At 59.2% G+C, this 19090-nt stretch overlaps 2 protein-coding genes across 2 annotated transcripts in view; both read left to right on the forward strand.

The window, feature by feature from the left end:
- SYNPO (synaptopodin) overlaps window positions 1–11918 on the forward strand; it is a gene marked incomplete at its 5' end in the record, with an annotated part of 32163 nt that extends 20245 nt beyond the window's left edge. Inside the window, 3 exons of the mRNA XM_084215807.1 lie at window positions 539–838; window positions 6814–8786; window positions 10052–11918. Of these exons, the coding sequence (XP_084071933.1) occupies window positions 539–838; window positions 6814–8786; window positions 10052–10819 (3041 nt within the window). The 3' untranslated portion in view covers window positions 10820–11918. The remainder of the gene's footprint in view (window positions 1–538; window positions 839–6813; window positions 8787–10051) is intronic.
- A 1374-nt stretch (window positions 11919–13292) lies between these two features.
- Window positions 13293–17616, forward strand: MYOZ3 (myozenin 3; the record flags this gene model as incomplete). Its single annotated transcript, XM_084215663.1, has 6 exons — window positions 13293–13473; window positions 13767–13930; window positions 14180–14254; window positions 14357–14504; window positions 14819–14990; window positions 17454–17616. The coding sequence occupies 6 exons, from the start codon at window positions 13293–13295 to the stop codon at window positions 17614–17616; spliced, it is 903 nt and encodes a 300-aa protein (XP_084071789.1).
- Between the last annotated feature and the right edge of the window lie 1474 nt (window positions 17617–19090).

Consider the following 19090-nt stretch of genomic DNA (forward strand, 5'->3'; position numbering starts at 1 on the left):
TCTGCAGCCCTAGAGGAGTGGTGGAGGCAGGAGGTGATGCTGGCTCCCCAGGGATCGTCTGTGGCTCCCTTGTGACTGGGAGCAGAGCAGCCCTGGCAGAGGGGATTGAGGGCTGTTCCCAGGAGGTCCCCAGGGCAGTGACACCGGTGCTGGATTTTTGTCTCTGGATTTTTGCCTCCCTCCAAGTGCTTCAAAACTTTAGCACTGAGGAAACCTGCGGGAAGGGGAAGCTCCACACCCCCAGCAGCGTCTGAAGCGTAAGGTGCTGCGGGGGGGGAGGAGGGAAAAAGGGTGAGGGTCTGGGTAAGGAGGTGTCCCGGGATGGGTGAGAGGATGCTCAGGACTGTTAAGGGGAATGTGCAGGGCTGGGAGAGAGGGACGCCCCAGGACGGGATAAGGGGATGCCCCGGACTGGGAAGGGATGCGGGGAGCTGGGTAAGGGCATGCCCCGGGCTGGGTAAGGGCATGCCCCGGGCTGGGTAAGGGGATGCCCAGGGTGGGTGAAGGGATGGCCAGGCTTCTCCCCCCGCCCCCGCAGCGGCCTCAGGGCAGACCCAGCCGGGACGAGAAGCGGCGGAGCAGGAGCATCGGGGGCGGCGGGGCGGCTGCCAGAGTGGCCGGGCGGGGGGGACCCGTCCCGTCCGGTCGGTCGGTCTGTCGGGGCGAGCAGGGGCAGGGGCAGTGCCGGCGGGACCCGCCACCCCCCCGGGCCGGCCCCCGCCCGCCGCCCCCCCGGGCCCGCTCCGAGGGCGGAGCTGCCGCAACTTTCCTGCCCGCCGCCTCCTCCCCGGTGCAGTCGGGCTGCGCGGGGAGGCGGCACCGGCACCCGGCACCGCGGGTACGGTCGGGCTGGAGGGGTAGGGGGGCAGGGACCGGGGGGCTCCGGGCGGGGGCCGGGGGGTGTCACTGCAGCAGGGACGGGGCAAGGACGCTGTGTGGGCACGCAGAGGGAGTGCAGCGGGGCTGTCGGGGTCTGGGGGTGTCCGGGGTGCCGGGGGGGTGGCAGTGCGCAGGGGGTGCTTAGGGGTCCGTGTTGCACGGGGGGGGACGGGAGTGCATGCCCAGACGTCCCGTGGGTGCGCTGGTGGGCGAAGGGTGGGCGATGGGGCGCACACAACCGGGGCTCAGCGGGGTTTGTCCCCAGGAATGAGCGGGGCAGGTGTCGCTTCCCTCCGCCGGCACCCGGGTGTCCGATGTGGGTGTGGGAGGCACGGCGAGGACACACGGCAGGGACGTGGAGGGACCTGGGGGTCCTCCCTGGGGCTCGCAGGGTCGCACCTCCCAGATCCGCAGAACTTCTTCCCAGGCGATGTCCCCCGTCCCCTGCGTCAGGGACGTGACCTCCCCTGGCCATGCCACCCATGCTGGGGACACGAGGTCTGGCCCTCGGCTTGGCAGCCAGCAGGATGGATCTTTTACGGATTGTGCAAGGGACAGGCAAAGGCCCCGTTTCGTTCTGCCGCCCTCCCCGCTCTGCCCACCCCGCAGGGACACTCCGAGCCATTTGACCTTCTCGGGCCGGGCCGGCGCCGCTGGCTCGGGGCACCGGCCCGGCGGGGCTGTCCCCGGGACCTTGCAGCCCGGGATGGGTCGCAGCGAGCTCCAGCAGCTTTGGGCACAGTGGGTCTGGGACGCTCTTCCCAGGCAGGATGGATGGAGTGCCCGTGGTACCCGGCCGTGGGACGGGCTGGTTCTGGATGGCAGGGCTGTCTGAGGGAGGTCTGCTCAGCTCCAGCTGCCTTTTCAAAGATAAAGGCTTAATTTTATGCAGCTGGGGAAGGTGCTGCCTCCACCTGTGTGGTGGCAACAGCTTCTTCTTGCCCAGTGTGGACACATGTAGGGCTGGGGCTGCTCACTGCATCCCCCAGGAACTGGGGATGGGCAGGGGCACACAGCCCCCACTCAAACTTAACCCTCATCACCCTCTTCTCCTCCCCCTGTGTGGGAATTGGATGCCCCAAGACTTGCTGCTTGGAGACTCTGGGCCCATTTCAGCAGGATTTGGGCGCTGAGTGCCAGCCACGGCTGGGGAGGCAAACAGCTCCAAATCCAGCAAAGCCCCTGCGAACAGAGCACAGGCAAAACTTGCAAGCGCAACGAATTTTCTCACTGTGCCACATTTTGTCACTGGCAAAGGCGCCCGTGTGGAGAGGCCCAGCACAGAGCGTCTGCCAGGCAGGAGAGGCTGATCCCACCCCAGCACCCACCACTAGAGCTGAATCTTTTGGGCCTGCAGGGCCAGCATGGATAAGAACTTCATGGAGGTTTTGTATCTGGGGCACAGGAGGGCTGTGCACAAGCTGGGAATGAGGCAGAAAATTGTCATCTTTCTATCCATATGTTTGAATCATATCCGTTTCTAGCTAGCTCAGCTGCCTGTCTGTGCTACCCTCTGTGTTTTCCTAGCTGCAGATTATTTGGGATATCTGGGAGCTGGAGGGGAATGTGTGCAGAGACTTAAATGTGTGTGAGTTGGTACGCGTTGCAAAAAATCCTGCACAGCTGTAGCTGGGGCAAGGGGCCAGCTTGCTGCTCTGCCAAAAAACCTGCTTACATTTCCTCAGTGGCCAAAGTCCTCGATGTTTGGGTGAAAACACTGGATCTCCTCTCCCAGCATTGCCTGGCTATGGATGTGCACTGGGGTTCGTGTCAGGTGGCACAGAGCATGTCCCTCTGGAAATGGGGTTTGTCTTGGTTTTGCTCTTGGTTTTGCCAGTGGGATTTTGCCAGCAAGAGGCACTGTTTGGGTTGACCACAGAAGCCCAAGAAATGTTTGGAAATGGGGAAAAGTGCCTGCTGGTTATGGATGGTGGGGGCTGTGTCAGGGGGTGGTCTGGTGGGACACCCTGGGCATGGCCAAGCTGGGCTGCAGCACCAGGATGGCTGAGCACCCAGACTTGGAGCAGGCCAGGGACAGAGCCCAAACTGAAGACTTTGGAGTCACCTGCCAGCTCTGACTCTGAGATTTCACATGACCTGTGGCACCCTGCAGGTCCCATTAAGGCTTGGGTACCTCTTGTCTTCTGCATACAAGGACTTCTCACCAGGCACAGCTTCCAAGTCACTGTTTTCCTTCCTGTGACATCCCAGCCATGTCAAGACCATCCACTTTCACTGAATTTGTCAGTAGAGTGAAACTGCAATTTAAGGCCAAATCTTCATCCTATTTCAGCTCTCGGAGTCCATCTTAGGGCAGGATGGGTCACAAGCCATGTCTGAAACATCCTTCACCTCCATTTGGGGTCAGATGGTGATTCCAGTCTTTCCTGGCTGGACTTCAGACATCCTGCTTTAGCACCCTTCAGGGGGATCCATCCTTTGCATGGAAAGCTGAGATGGAAGGAATTTTTTTCCCCCATCTGTCCAGGAAGCGAGAGTAACAAAAATGCCTTTCATCACCTTCGTCATCCACTCTCTGGAGGAGAGAGCACTGCACATGCAGTGCTCTCATGTGGGAAGGATGACTGACAGCTCAGAGAGAAGCTGTTAAGCCCTGCACTTGGGGGATGTTCAGGAAGTCACCCCTGGAGCAATGGAAAACCTACAGAGCAAGTGCCTATATAAATATATAGATAGAGATCTATAGGCTTCTGTGGCCAGAGCTGGAGTGTGCTAAACTAGAATAGCACCTGGAGCTGCTTGTGTGTGCCAGGACTCTGGCAGTTCCATGGGGCACAGGATGCACAGGGAGCACCTCCTGCAGCATCCCTGGATCACAGAGAGACCCAGGGTTGGCCCAGGGAGGGCACACGGCAGAGGAGAGGGCTGGTGGGGCTCGTTGGCTTGGAAAAAGATGGGACATTTGGAGAGGGGAGATGTTTCCTTCCTGAGGGACAGTGTCATGGCAAGCCAGTGTATGGGAAGGGAAGGAAGGGAAGGAAGGGAAGGAAGGGAAGGAAGGGAAGGAAGGGAAGGAAGGGAAGGAAGGGAAGGAAGGGAAGGAAGGGAAGGAAGGGAAGGAAGGAAGGAAGGAAGGAAGGAAGGAAGGAAGGAAGGAAGGAAGGAAGGAAGGAAGGAAGGAAGGAAGGAAGGAAGGAAGGAAGGAAGGAAGGAAGGAAGGAAGGAAGGAAGGAAGGAAGGAAGGAAGGAAGGAAGGAAGGAAGGAAGGAAGGAAGGAAGGAAGGAAGGAAGGAAGGAAGGAAGGAGCCGTCACCTGTTGGAATTTGGACTGGGCTCAGGGTAATGGATGGAAACCAGTTCCCAGTGCCCTTGGAGACATGTAATCTTTTTACTTTCACCTCCTTCCTGCACGGCTTTGGCTGCCTTCAGTCCCACACCCCTTTTCCTTCTCCTCCCCAGCACCTGGACATTCTCAGTGCATTCAGCTCCCTCCTGCCTGCCTGGGGCTGGGGAAAAGGACGAACCAGAGCCCCCCCCCCCCCCCCCCGGGGGCTGCAAGCTGGCAGGAGATGGCAGGGAAGGATGAAAGAATGTTCCCTGTGGCTGGGAGGGGAGTGTGTGGTGTAGAAACTGCCCCAGGTGACAGAATCCCTCCAGACACCATGGCACATGGACAAAGGCTCTAGCACTGGGAGAATAACCTCATCCCAAGGCATCCCAAGGCTGCAGCAATTTCCTCTGGACTGCCAGAGGCTTCTTTGTCTGTGTCATAAAAATCGGATGTGAAGAGCAATTCTTACCCTCAGCATCCCAAGCAGTATCCTGAGGGATCAATTTCCAGTGGGCCCAGGTGGAACAGCCCAGGAATGGCAGGTGCTGGGTGGGCAGGGGCAGAGGGGCTGCTGGAAGACTGGAGGGGATGGCTATGGATGGAAATGGATTGCAGGTAGGGGATTTTAGGTGGCAGAGTCCACCTTGCAGCACACCCTGGCCCGGAGCAATCCATGGCTGTGGCGGCAGCAAGGGATGGAGACACCAGGAGGCAAAATCCCGGCGGGCAAATCCCGGTATTGGTCCCGGCTACGTGGGAGTGTATCTGGAGGCTAGTCCAAGCAGGAACGGGCTGGCCAAGAGCTGAGTCATCCCTCCAGCACTGAGGAGATCCCCCAGGGCCCCTCGATTGCTGTTAAAAGGCAGTAGCAAGAGCAAGAGGCTGCGAAATGGCTCCGCCGAGAGCTCGGCTTCTTAGGCAGCCCCGGCCTCCGAGGAAGCGGGGATGCTCCGCTCGGAGCACGAAACCCGCAGACATCTGGAGCCTGTGGCTTGTTTCTCAACGGCTCCTTGGCCGTGTTTCTCCTCCGTTTCGGAGATAAAGGCGGCGAGGGTGACCCCGCGGAGCGGGAGCCGCGGTGCTGGCCGCCCTCCAGCCAGCCCGGCCGGAGGAAGCAGCGGCCCCGCTCTGTGCCGCCGCCAAAGCAAATAGAAATGGGGCGTAAAACAATGCTGGGCGCGAACGGGGGGACTCTGGCCGCCGGCGTCGCCGCTGCCGACGGGCTCCTCGTCTCCAGGAGAGTTTCCACTGACATCTCTGCCCCCTGCCCAGATAAAACCCTCCTGTCAGGCAGCCTGAAGACTTCACGCAGGGCATCCTGCACACCTGAGCTGTGTGCAAGGACTTGCTGGGTGCTGAGGGAGGCAGCAGGGATGAAGGGGGAGGAACAGGAGTTGCCCAGCTTCCAGCAGCCCTCCTGCTAACCGTGGGCTTGCTGGAAGGATTTGGCTTAGTCATCCATCCCTTTCCCTTGTTGGTAGGCTGAGCCACTGCTGAAAATACCCTGGAAGACTCCCAAGCAGCACAGAAGGCAAGAAAATGAGGAACACATGAAGGAAGGGAAGACGGGAAGGGATGGGATGAGAAGGAAAGAAGAGCAAGGCTGGGAGCAGGCTGCCTTGGCCACCCACTTCCCTGCTGGGGCCAGAGCCAGAGCAGAGACACCATCAGAGCCCTCCTGGCAGTGCCTTTGGAGAGGGGCTGCGCCCTTGCTGGGTGCAGGGGTGATGCCAATGGTCGGCGCTGGTGTCTGTGCCCAACAGTGGCCTCGGCAGGGTGGGGGACACTGCCCTTCCCACGGGTGCTTTCGGGGGGGCAAGCTCATAGGAAATGGCTCACCCTGAGAAAATGCATTCCCGGCAGCTCCACATCCTTTCGGTCTTAGGGAAGGGCTGGTGCCCTGACCTTTGTCCGGCACAGGAGAAGCCCGGCGGCGCTGGGCTGCTCGCCGCGGGGCTCGGGCCAGGCTTTTAGCACATTGCTTTTAGCGCTTAGTGGTGAGTCCCGAGGCGCGAGGGTGGCTCCTCGCTGTGTCCGCGTCTGTGTCCAGCCGGGCAGGATCTGCACAGCTTCTGTCGGCTGCTGCCATCTCGTGTTGCTCCACACATGAGTCCCCCACCGGGGCTGCCCACCGGCCTTGCTGTGGGGTGGGGGTGGGCCGGCATCTCCCCGGGTTTATGTCCTGCCCGCTCGGGGCTGAGCATGCCGGGAATCGGAGCGAGGGGCTGGGGGATACCCGCTGCCTCTTCCCCGCCACTGCCTCTTGGAGCCGGGGCCGAAGCCATGTGAGCTGCAACCGGAGATCCGCTCCGAGAAATTCCTTTCCCGTGTGGTCAGCGCGGTGGGTGCGCATAACCCAGCTGAAATACGGGATGGGGTGGTGGAAACGTCCTGAGTGTCACTAGGTGTCCCCTGGGCTTTCCCATCTGTCCCAGCATCTTTGTGATGGCTGTGCTGCGTGCCCGTTGTCCGCGGACCGTGTATCCCAGCCCCGGTGCATCTCTCCTGCCTTCTCCCGCCTGCCAGGGAAGGAGTCGGGATGCCGGGGGATACCTGGAGGAAGGGCTGCCAGTCCTGGAGGGGGAGGACTGCCGCCCCACATTCCCTCTGAGAGTCCTAATGGCCCTCTCCTCTCTGTCCAGGTCTCTCCCGCAGCGCCAGCCTCTCGGAGAAGGAGCTGAAGGAGGCAAAGGCGCGGAGCCAGAGGATCGCGGCTCAGCTCACCACGGCGCCCGGCCCCAGCTCCAAGGGCGTCCTGCTGTTCCACCGGCGCAGGCAGCGCGTTGACGGGCTCACGGGGGGCGGGCATGGCGGGGGGCTGCCGCTGAGCCCCGCGCAGCCCCAGCCTCGCCAAGGCGCCATGGAGCACACCCAGGGGCAGGGGATGAAGCCGGAGCCTGGCCAGCCTGGCAACCCAGGAGAAGGGATGCTGGCAAACGCCTCCCCGTGCCAGGAGCTTCCAGCTGAAGCCCAGCAGGTCCCACTCAGCGTTTACTTGAAGGAGAACATGGCACCGGCCACCACCAACGGCGTGCAGGAGCAGGCAGCCAGTGGGATGGAGAGAGGGGTGGAGGGGCTCGGAAACGCAGCAGCCCCTGCGGAGCAGAACACGGCGGCTTTTGTCCTGCCACAGAGCCCCGAGGAGGGGAAGAACGTCAAAGTTCCCGGTGAGGTGCCCAGTGAAGTGCCCGGTGAAGTGCCCGGTGCGGTGCCTGGTGCGGTTCCTGGTGAGGTGCCCAGTGAGGTGCCAAGTGCGCCAGCGGGGACAGCCACAGGGATGGCACCCCCAGGCGGGCAGCAGCAGAACGGGACACAGGGCCGGCAGTACTACGAGGTCCATCTCACCCTGGCCAAGCCCAAGCCTGTGAAGAACCGGACGGCCAGACCCTTCGGCACCCAGGCATCCCCCGCCAGTGCCCAGCCGGCCGAGGAACCCCCTGCCCCCGAGCTGCCCCCACCACCAACCTATGCAGAGACCCTCAGCAGCCCCCCACCCCTCACCCGTGTCCGCTCCCCCCCTGCCTACTCGGTCCTGTACCCCAGCCAGGAGCAGAAGGTGCTGCCAGATCCCCTCCTGGGCTGCGGGGTGAGCGGACCAAACCCCCTGCCCAAAACAGGGATCCTGGAGGAGTCGGCTGCACGCAGAGCCAGCAGAAAGTCCATGTTCACCTTCTTGGAGAAGCCAAAGCTGAGCCCCAACCCCGACCTGCTGGACCTGGTTCAGAGTGCAGACAGCAGGAAGAAGCAGAAGGAGCAGGGGGAGCCCAGCGCCGAAGATGAGCCCTTCGCCCTCGGGGCTGAAGCTGCGAACTTTGTCCCCAACAGCACAGCCAGGGGTGTGCAGCACCTCCCACCAGCTGAGGATGTTCCAGCGTGGTCCTCCTGCCTCAAGTCTCCCACCATCCAGCCCAAGAAGAAGCCACAGCCCAGCCACATCCTCACTGAAGCGAGAGGGAAGGGGGCTGAGCTCTTTGCCCGCCGACAATCCAGGATGGAGAAGTTCATCATTGAGGCCCCCTCCCAGCCTGACCTGCTGCGGTCCCCATCGCCCACCATGTCCCTGCCTCCCTCCTGGAAGTATGACAACAATGCTTACCTGTCACCCATGGTCTCCAGACGCCCCTCCAAGAGTCCCTGCAGGCCCTCCAAAACCCCTCCTGCATCCCTGTATGGCAGCAACCTCATGGAGAACGAGGTGTCCCAGAAGGAGCTGGAGATCTCCAGGCACCAGCCTTACCAGCTCCAGTCTTCTCTCTTCATCCTCTCCCCATCCAAGGGGCCAGCAAGGTCCATGCCCCAGGAGGTGCCTCCACCCAGACCCTCTCTTCCCGACTCCTACCCCTATTCCCAGCAAGCCTCCTGCCCGACCTCTCCGTTGCCTCCTTCCCCAGTTTGGCATCCGCCCGTGGTGCCCAGCGCCGGCCAGACCAGTGCCAGCCCCTTCCCCAGTGCTGCCGGGGCTCTGCCCCTGACTCCCGAGAGCCGAGCCAGCCCTGCAGCCCCGGCCGAGGCGCTGCTGGCCTCGCCCTGCCGCCTGCTGCCGCCCCGGGCAAAGGCAGGATTCCAGGCACCCCGGCCCTCCTACTCCACCAGGAATGCCGGCATCGAGCCGCAGGTGTGGAAACCTTCCTTTTACTACAAGTAGTGGTGGCAGAGAGAGAAACACAGCGGTGCTAAGCTGAGTCCTCCCTAACTAACTGCTCATGGGAGAGCCAAAACCCAAACCAACCACTAAAAAAAGTTGTGGGGAGGGGGAAGAAAAGAAAATAGAAAAAAGAAGTGGTTGTGATGTGAGGCTGCAGCACTGGACAGTGGGTGACAGGCACTGCTGAGCTCCTGGTGCAAGAGGAGCTGAGGAGTCCTGGGGAGGCAGCGGGAACTGGGCGCAGAGGTGCAGGATTCCCAAAGAGTCAGCGGGAGCCTGCCTGTCCCACAAGGCTGCTCTTGTTCTTCTCTCTCCTGGAAACTGTTATGGAGCATCACACCTCTGACTCCCTCCTTTCCTCATCTCCGGCTTTTCCAGCTCTCAGAGCTCTGCCTGCTCCTCCACATCCCCTCTGTCCTGGGTTCTTCTCAGCTTCCTACCAAAGCAAACCTGGAGGGGACACACTGCCTTTCTGCCTCACTGTGCCTGCTCCTGGCTCTTCTGTTCCTCCTTCAGGATCTGTCCTTATTTGCTTCCTCTCTGAAGGAAGAACTGTATCCCTCGGGGAATGGCAGAGCCCAGTGGCACTGGGCCCAGGGACACTGCAGGGTCCCTGTCCCCACCTGGGCTCAGTGTGGCACAGCTGGAAGCAAGGGATGTGCTGGGATGAGGAGGGTGCTGAGGGCAGGGCTGCTGTGTGATGCTCAGCCCAAGGCTTGTCATCCAGCTGTGCCTCTGCCCATGCCCTCTTGCCACTTTCCCCATGGTGCCAAGTTGCCTTTTGACTGTGCTTTACTTCTCCTGCATTTTTCTTTTTTCCCCTCTTTCTGAATACACTCTCTGCGCTGTCACACCTGGCTCTTCTCTTTCCTGCCGCCTGGGGAGCAGTGCTGGGTGATGGATCCTGGGGCAGTGCAAGGGGGCTCCGAGCATCCCCCAGGGGGACACTTGAGGAAGCTGCAGGTAATGACAGGTCCTGGGACATATTCTGGGCAAGGATGATTCACGGCAGGCTCAGTCTGCCCCCATCTCCTTGGTGGGCAAAAGGGGGTGCAGGGGCAAATGCGTTTTGGGGACCCCCTTGGAGGGGTGAAATGCACAAGGAGACATCCCCAGCTCCTGTGGGGCTGTGCCAGCATGAATCTTCCCTCGGCACCCTCCCGCCGCTGTACCCCTGCTCTGTGCCTGCGTCCCCCCGAGTGGGGGTCACTAACCCGCTCTCTGTCCCTCTCCAGGACAGGCGCTCGTCCCTCCCTGCATCGCCCACCTGGACGCCCCGGCTGGCGCGGCGCCCGGGCAGCCTGGACGGCTGGGCCAGCCCGGCCTCGGTGCCCGAGCTGGATGAGGGACCCCCCACGTCCCCTCCGTGGAGCGAGAGGTCCCTGTCCCCGCTGCGGCAGGACGCGGACCCCCGCGCCAGCCGGCAGATGCAAGCGCGGCTCGCCAGGAACATCATCAACGCTGCCCGCAGGAAGAGCTCCTCTCCCAAAGCCGTGGGGCTGGAGAGCTCCCGGCCCTTCACCCCCATCTCCGCCGGCCCCCCCAGCCTGCCCCAGTCGCCCCGGCTGGGGCCAAGAGCGCCGGCACTGCAGGCTGCCGGCAGCGCGCTGGGGAGCCTGGGCAGCCCCTCGCCCACCCTCAAAAGCCCCCTGCGATCGCCCCGGGCAGGCAGCCCCCAGTCCTGTGCCTCCCCCGGGATGCCCCGAGCCGCCTGGGCAGAAGGTCGCCGGCTCCTGCTGCCATCCAGCGCGTCTCCCTGCCCCGTGCCCAGGCTGTCCCCCGTCCCCAAGAGCCCCCTGCCATCCCCCGTGGTGGGTGGGCGGTCCCCAGCCAAGCGCTGCACCTCCCGGTCCCCGACGGACTCGGACGTCTCCCTCGACTCCGAAGACTCGGGGACCAAGAGCCCGGGAATCCACAGCTTCAACCTCTGTCCCCGGGGCTGGACCAGCAGCCTGCGGCTGAAGACGGGGGCTCTGCCCTCAGGGGCTCCCTGCACCTCCTAGACAAGCCAGCCCCCGCCAAAAAACCCTCTCCCTCCACCCGTCAGCCCGGGTGATGCCACCGGGAACACACCAAACCCCAGGGCTGAGGTCCCCAAAAAGCAGTGTCCCTTCGGAGCTGCCACGGCCCCTGTGTGTGCCAGAGGGGTCAGGTGCCTCCCGCCCGCCCGCCGTCCCATGGCCCCGCTCTATTTTTACCACGCTAACCTTTCGGGGCAGGACTGCGTGGTCAGCAGGCAGGAGCAGGCAGAGGGGGAGAGCCGGCCCGTCCCTGCCTGCCAGCCAGCCCCGTCCCGCACAGCCAGCATGGGATGGGCTTGGTGGTGCCCCGTGAGCCCTTGTCCCCAGCTCACAGGTGTTATCCCGGGGTGTCACTGCAGTTCTGCTTCCCTGGGGGTGGGCGGTGGCACATCTGCTGCGGGTGGGTTGCATCGATTGGATGCCATGACCAGGCTCTCCCAGCCTCTAGATTTGGCTGGTGTCAATTAAAACTAGATTTTGGAGAGGAAAATTTAGTTTTTAGTTCCAGCCCCCCCAGTTCTTCACTGCCTTTTTTTTTTTAACTTTTGACTCTTTCTCAAAGAAATTCTCCCAAATCCTTCTTTCCCTAGAGACCAAAAAGAGCCAAAGTTATTTATTGCCATGTTAAGGGGACTGTTTACAGGTGCCCTCCTGCCCAGACCAAGAGGGACAGTCCCACCTTGTACCTGTCACTGTCCCCATACCCAAGTTCCCACATCCCCACCCCCACTCCAGTGGATGAGGCACACACAGGGGTCTGTGACAGCCAGGGCAGGTGGGGAACTGTCGGAGCTGAAGGAAATGGTAGAAGTTGCAGAGGGTTTGAAGGAGGTGTTGGCACAGAAGGTGATTCTGAGGATGTGTCCCCACACCTTGGGGCCAGCCCCGGAAAGGAGTTGTGTTTGGGCTGCCAGGGCTCTCGCATATTCCTGTTCACAGAGACCGTCACCCCTTCCCTTCCCCAGGACACACTGCTGAAGCCAGCCCATCCCTGATCCCTGGAGCACCTCCACACTGCAGCTGCCCCTTCTGGAGCACAGTCCCCCACTCCCAGGACACATCTCCCACCCTGGCTCCAGCAGCCACCACAGCCTGCCTTCATCACACCGCTGTATACCCAGTTCCAAAATAAACCGCCGTTATTCCACCCAGGCTGGCTCTGATCTGTCCCCGAGGTGGCCTGGGCACACATGGCACACGGCCACCTCCTGCTGCTGCTACATGTCCCCAGGGGTCAGCCCTGCTCCATGCCAGGTGACAGCATCTGCATCTGTGCGGGTCAGCCCTGCTTCACGCTGGGTTGTGGCGTCCTGATCCCCAAGGGTCAGAGCCCTGCTCCATGCCAGGATTATGGCATCCTCAGCCCTGTGAGTCAGACCTGTTCCACGCTGGGGTGATGGCATCCCAGTCCCCAAGGGTCACAGCCCTGCTCCGCCCCCTTTCTCAGCCAGAAATAACTTCTGTCTCGTGGCTGGACCTTGGCATCTGGGTTGGAGCCCAGCACGGGTTGGGGCGAGCAGCAGGAGCCCAAGGGTGCCTTGAAGGGCCAGCAGAGGCCACCGAGTGCTGGTGGCAGCAGCTTAGCTTCGGCCTCATCCCCAGCACAGGAGGAGAAGCATCTTCAGTTCCCCAGAAGCATCTGGGGTATCCCCTGGCCAGGTAGGGAAGGTGAGGTCCCACGTGGGGGTCAGCAGGTGGGTGGGTGCACGGGGCTTGGGGATGTCCTTGGAAAAGGGGACAGCACCACTGTGGGGGTCAGGGTACAGTCTCCCTGGAGTGGGGCAGAGGGAAGGATGGGGTGCAGGTCCCTGGCTCGTTGTGTGGATGGCCAATGCTGAGCTCAGAAGTGGCAGGGTGTACCAGGCACCCCAGCTCCACAGGAACCACGGCACTGCAGGGCCCTTAGGGGAAGCTGCCCTGCATCAGCCCAAGCTGAGGGGTGCCAGATGCACCAAACAGGGTGGAACAGCCCTTGGGGAGCTGAGTGTCCCAGCAGTACAGGAGGGCTCTGCTGCAGGTGGGCAGCTCAGGGGGCTCAGACTGGAGCTGGTTTCCAGCCACCTCTCCACATTGGAGCTAGTCAGCCGAGTGGTGCCATGACCCTTCTTGCTGGTGGCTGGGCTCACCAGCTCCCTGCAGGTTCAGGGCTGCAGCTCCTGCACCCTGGGAGCCAGCAGCTGAAAATAGCTCTGCTAAGGCGGAGGTGCTGGGGTGGCAGTAGCCAGGGCCCCTGCTCGGCCAGCACCTGCTGCTCTGAGGGCACTTAGGGCACAAGGACAACAGCTCACTGTGGGCAAAGACAGGGGCAAGGACAGTTTCTGCCCTAAAGAAAGGCAGGGAGGAAGAAGGACAGGCAGGGGCTGAGGGGCAGCGTTATTTGAACATTCCCTATGTCTGTTGAAGGGGACAGAGAGTGGTGCAAGGAGATGCTTGGGGATGATGCTGACCAGGAGAGATGCTCAGCTGCATCCTATCATCTCTCTGGGGCATGCCTGGGGCTGACATGTTCCCATGTTTGGTGTCACTCCTGAAGTGCTTTTCTCTTCCAGCCAGACGGGATCCATCCCCCTCCCACAGAGCTGCCCCAGGAGCATGGCAGCAAGTGATGGCCATCATGAGACCAGGCCCTGAACATGGTAAGGGGGTGCAGGTGTGCCACTAGCCCCAGGACAGTGCTGCCTTCCCTGCCTAGGGGCCAGACCCAGCTCTGGTTGAGGCCACTTGCCCTGTTTTTGTTGGAGCAGTCCATGCACAGGCTGCTTGAACCTCTGTAGCTCCCTGGCATTCCTCACACTGAGGAAGCACCAGTCCCTGGCATGGGCAAATGGCCCAGCCACAGAACAGAGACCCGAACGAGGGGATACACGGTCTGTGCTGCCTTGGGGTCTGCAACCCTGCAGCATCCTCAGCTGTAGCTGTGCTCTCCCAGCCTCCTCAGAGCCCCAGCTGGACCTGGGGAAGAAGATGAGCACAACACACGACCTGATGATCGAGGAGCTCTCCCTGCCGAACAACCGTGGCTCCCGGCTCTTCCAGCAGCGCCAGAAGCGGGTGCAGCGCTTTGTCTTTGAGCATCCCGGTGGCTCCAGGCAGGTGAGTCTGAGGACAGCCCTTCCCTGGCTCTTACAGCCTTTCCAAGGAAGGAATTCCTGATTCCTGGCAGGGTCAGTGGTCTCTCTGCAGGGCAGCCATGGTTGGCTGACTGCTGTGCAGAGGTGAAGGGAGAAGAGAGATGTCCTGGTGGGCTGGGCATGGAGATGGGCAAACATGGGGTTCAATATCCACCAAAGAGGAAGGGGATGGTGCTGGTCCCCCTCTGCACCCACTCACTGTCTCCTGCAGCTTCCAGGGCAAGGGGCAGGTGGCTCCCACCACACTGGGAAAAGTGGTCCAGAAGGAACAGTGAATGAACAGATGGTGAGTAGACGGAGGAAGCTCTGAGGTGCTTTCAACCACCCCCCGAGTCCCAGACAGGGCATGGGGAACTCCCCCTGTGCTTGTAAACTCTCCCCTCAACAGGCAGGCGAGAATGCTGAGGGCCAGGAGAATTATCACTCTGAGCTCCACGTAGCAGCATCACCCCAAGGTGGCCCCCCAGAAGTACCCAAAAAGTCAGAGAAGGTCTTGCACATGAGCAAAGTCCTGAACCCCAGTGCCCTGGCCCCAGGTAAGTCAGTGCTTCCTGCACCTGAACCCAGCTCTGCTGCGATCTCAGCAACATGGGGCTGGAGGCAGTGAGCTGCTGCTTGCTCAGGGGTCTGCCCAACCCTCCCCCAGAGATTTTAAGTGTACAAATATATATGTATGTATATGTGTGTATATATATATATATACATACACCTATATATAAATACATATGTTATAGATACTCATTCCTGCCCCAGTAGCAGGCTGTGGCCATGCAGAGGCTGGGCTGTTCCCAGCCCCCTCCCTCAGCCTGGCTGGGGCACCAGCAGCCCACACTGTCTCTCCCCTGCACAGGGTACTCGAGCCCCCTCAAAGAAATCCCCCATGAGAAGTTCAATGTCACTGCCATCCCCAAGGGCTACCGGTCCCCGTGGCAGGAGCTCTTTGGTGACAAAGACAATGCTGTGTATAGCAAGAACCCGCCACCCATGAGACCCCCTGCGTGGGACTTCAGGAGCTTCAACAGGTAACAGGGGCAGACACCATCAACCAAGCCAGCCCTTGGCCAAGCCCTTCAGCCTCGAGGAGCACCCACCATCCTGCCAGGGAAATGCAACCATTCATGCCCTCTTTATACCCCAGAGGGGCACAGCAAGGGCTCAGGATGCTCTTTTCCTACTCAGGAGCTCCTCTGTGGCTTCCTGCAAAGGTTCCTGCCTCCAGCAGCTCTTCCCCAGATCTCCTCTCAGCTCCACTACTGTGCTTGCACAGCCTTAAGCAGCTTGATCTCACTGGGTAACCTCAGGGAGGAAATTTGGGAGGACCAATTCTTATAAACATGGCCCTGGAGTAGGAATCACTCCTGTTCCCAGCTGGGCTCAGCTCTGGGTGGGGTGGAGGAATGACACAGTGCCAAGTCTCTTTCCTAATTTCCCTAAGGTATTCAAGCAGCTGCTGGAAGCAGTGGGGGTATAAGGTTAATCTCCCCACAGAGTGCTAAGAGGTCACCAGATTCCTTCCAAACACCTGCTTGAGCCCAAAGCCTCCAGGCCAGGGGGTTTCTGGTGGCTCAGCCTGGCAAGCTCTGTGTCCTGTGGCTGCACAGCTGGTGCCCCCTCACACCTCCAAATTACACTGGGGTCAAGGGTGGGACCCTGGAGCAAAGACTGCCAAGACAGATCTCCTTTCTGGAAAGGTGTTTAGTGGGGATCCAGGAGGTGGAGATCTGCTGGTAGCAAAGCACCAGCAACCCATGGCAGAATAAGGAGAAATGAAATTTTAAGCTGAACATCATCCCAGGGAATCAACAAAAAGAGTCCTGTCTGTCCTCCCTCCTGAAAGCCTCTGTCATGAGGATGGAATTACATTGGCTTTGGTGGCCTGGCCAAAGTCACCTTCCAGTAGGCAAGTTCCCACTGGAGTTTCCTCCTGGGACACAGCACTGTTCCCCAGCAGACCATGGGCCAACAGCAGCAGCTCCCCTGCACCCGCCCCAGGGCTGGATTTGAGGCATGCTGTGGTTTCAGCACTTGGCAAAAGGGGCTGCGGGGGATCACAACTCCTCCTTGTGGCAAAAGCCATCCTAAAGGGCAGAGATGAGCCTGGCCACCACTATCCCCTTGCTGCTCTCCTCCCCCTCAGCCCTGGGGCTTTGCCATGTCACTCTCCTTGAAGAGTTAGAGCCAAGGAGGTGCTGCAGGGAGAGAACAAGGAGCTGCTGCAGACACTTGGCTCTTTTCTTTCAACATTTAGCCATGTTTCTGCCTCAGGATTTATTTATGAACAGGGACTGAAGCAAGGGCATGTTTCTGAATAATACTCTACCCTGTACCATTTCTCCCCTCTCACACACTGCCTTTCTATTTTAAGTCTTCAACTGTAATTTAATACAGATGGATGCTAATTTAACTCCAAGCCTCTTGCCACCTCCTCTAATTCTTCAGTGAGGCAGGAAGATTCAGAAAGCCAATCTGCTTTTAACTGGGCTTTTCACAATCTTCCAAGCTTTTAAATCACTTCTTAGTTCAAATACCAAGCCACAGAAAAACAAACTTTTTGGAACAAGCTGGCTATCGAAAAGCCAGTGGTCTTGCCTAAGGCTAGCTGAATCCCAGCACAGCTCTCATGGGGCACAGAGCAAGGGCAAGTCCATCATCTCCACAATTGTGTTAAAGCAGGATCATTTATCCCAAATTTTGAATATTCAGACTGTGATGCAAAAACCTGGGCCACCTTGCTAAGGTGTGCTGCCTTAAGAGAGAGTGAAAACCAAGCTTTGACAAAGACTCTCTTTTCCCAAAAGAAAGTTCCTAGAACTAACTTGTCTCATTTGCCTTTCCCCTCTTATTGCAAAACAGTGCCACGTTATTCATGTTCTAGCTGTGCTTCCCAAAGCAAACATTCCCAGTTTTGCCTCACTGATAGCTCAGCCCCCATGTGCTGCTCCAAAACCAACATTCTTGGCTTTCTGGGGGCTGGCACACTCTTCCCCAGTCCCTTTCCACATTTCTCCAGAAAGAGATGACAGCTCTTGCCCCCACACTGCTCCTCCTTTAGGTCCCAAAAGGCAGGATGGAGCCAGGGCCAAGCGAGCTGCATGTGCTGGTGTGATCCTGAGCAGTGCTGTCAGCCCCAGCCCTCTGCAGGACACAGGAGCTGCAGATGAGACACTCTCAAGACCAAGGGTTTTTCACTGTCACTGGTCTCTAAGCCCTTCCATGTGCAGAATACTTCCAGCAACACCCAAGCATCGAACCCCACTCTTCTGGCTTGCCAAAGCTTGAGTTGAGGTGGGCTCTGTACCAGAGATCCACCCTGCTGGGCTGGCAGGGCTCTAATAGCATCCTGGGAAGGAAGAGGAGGGTTAGGCAATGCAACAGGCATTGCTACATTGCACTGGCCTCAGTAAATCCAAACTTATTTTGTCTAACACCTTCACAACACGGCCAGCCTCTCCTTGTGACTAAACGCGCTTCTCCTTGTGCTGCAGGACCCCAGCCCCGTTTGACAGGGCGTTGGTTGGTGAGCTGTTCTCCTTGCCCACCGTAGAGCTGGATAACCTGAGTGTGCTGGAGGTGATTTCCCACAGGCCCAACTTCAACAGGGTGGCCCAAGGCTGGGTGCGGATCCTGCCGGAGAGCGAAGAGCTGTAGGACGTGCGCTCCCTTCCCCATGGCCACGGATGGTTCCCTCACTGGACTCGGACACGCTCGCAGGGGAGGGGAGGGAGGGTATCCTTCATGGAAGCTCAGCTGGTGGGCTTGGATTGTCATCTTTGAGTGGGGTTTGAAGGAGCTCGAGTGTGGGACCATTCTGAATTCCCCTTGCAGTCAGTGCCAACCCAACCAGCCAAGTCCTCGCTGTTAATCCAGCAGATTCCCGCAAGCTCCCGTACAAAACATCCCGTACAGCCTGTCCTCTTCCCTGCCTCATGGAAAACAGCAGCACCACCAGCTGCAACACACCAAAGCTGCCTCACTGCATCCTCACTGGCACACGAGACCTGATCAGACAGCTGGTGCTTTTGCAGAGAAGTTCCATCTTCAGGACAACTCTGTATCTGTCATTCCAGTCAGGACGCAGAGAGGAGGTGATAATGGAAGAGAAGTAGCAAAACAAGTTACTTGAGGCATTGGCATGTTTAAAGCAGCTACCTGGAGCTTGACTGGACAACAAAAACAAATGGAGTGGGAATCTACCCATTTACCAATACAGCACAGCCATGACAGAGGGGAGAAGAATGCCAGGAGTTGGAAACTTGTGCTCTGTTTTCCAGAAGCTACTGGCTAGCACTTGGCAGCTATTTCCCCCTTCCTACTGCTCTTTGCATGTCTCGCCTGAACATCTAATCTAGCTCTTTGAGTGACTTATGACAGATTTGCTTCATGTAGTTGGTCAGTGATCAGGCCCGACCTGGATCTGCTGCCCTGCAGAACCTCACTAGTGTGAGGATGCTGCTGGGGTGTTCTGGTAACTTCCACACCAGTGGGAAGGAAAAGCAGCACGGCCATGCTTCCAGAGCAAGCACAGGATTCCCTGGGAACGTGAAATTCAGCAATGAGGCTCCAACTACACCAACACTTCCAGCAGTGACACACAGTGGGACATGAAGCTAACAACAGCCTACAGTCACCAGAATACCTGGGGAACCCCATTCACAAAAACCTCTGACTCAACACAGGCTTGCTTCAATTGCTTTTGTCAGGTTCTTAATGTTGCCCTTTCTTATACTCCCAAAAGCATCAGGATAAAAGTTCTTTTTTCCACCACTGTGGTTAAATGGGGCAAGTAAATGTTGTGGTAAAAATGCAGCTAGCAGCTGCCTCATTTGTGAAATTTGTAACGCTGTGCAGAGCAAACCCCACGCAGGGATTCTGCTGCCACAACATATCACGCAGGTGGGAAGCTTTCATTACTCTGTTTCCCACAGAAGCAGGAGGGGGCAAGCAAACGGAAAGAAAAATGGTTTGTTCCTTAGAAACAATAAATCTATGATGCTTAACTGCTGCCCTGTTCCAATTCCATTTCTCTCCTCTTTGTCCAGCATCTGCAGAACCTAGGCACCCTGGAAATAATAAATAAATTGGGATGATGTGAAGTCTCCTGCATGCCAAATCTGTTACAGCA

The sequence above is a fragment of the Fringilla coelebs genome (genome assembly GCF_963513975.1).
Source record: "Fringilla coelebs genome assembly, chromosome: 15".
In the NCBI taxonomy this organism is placed as follows: Eukaryota; Metazoa; Chordata; class Aves; order Passeriformes; family Fringillidae; genus Fringilla; species Fringilla coelebs.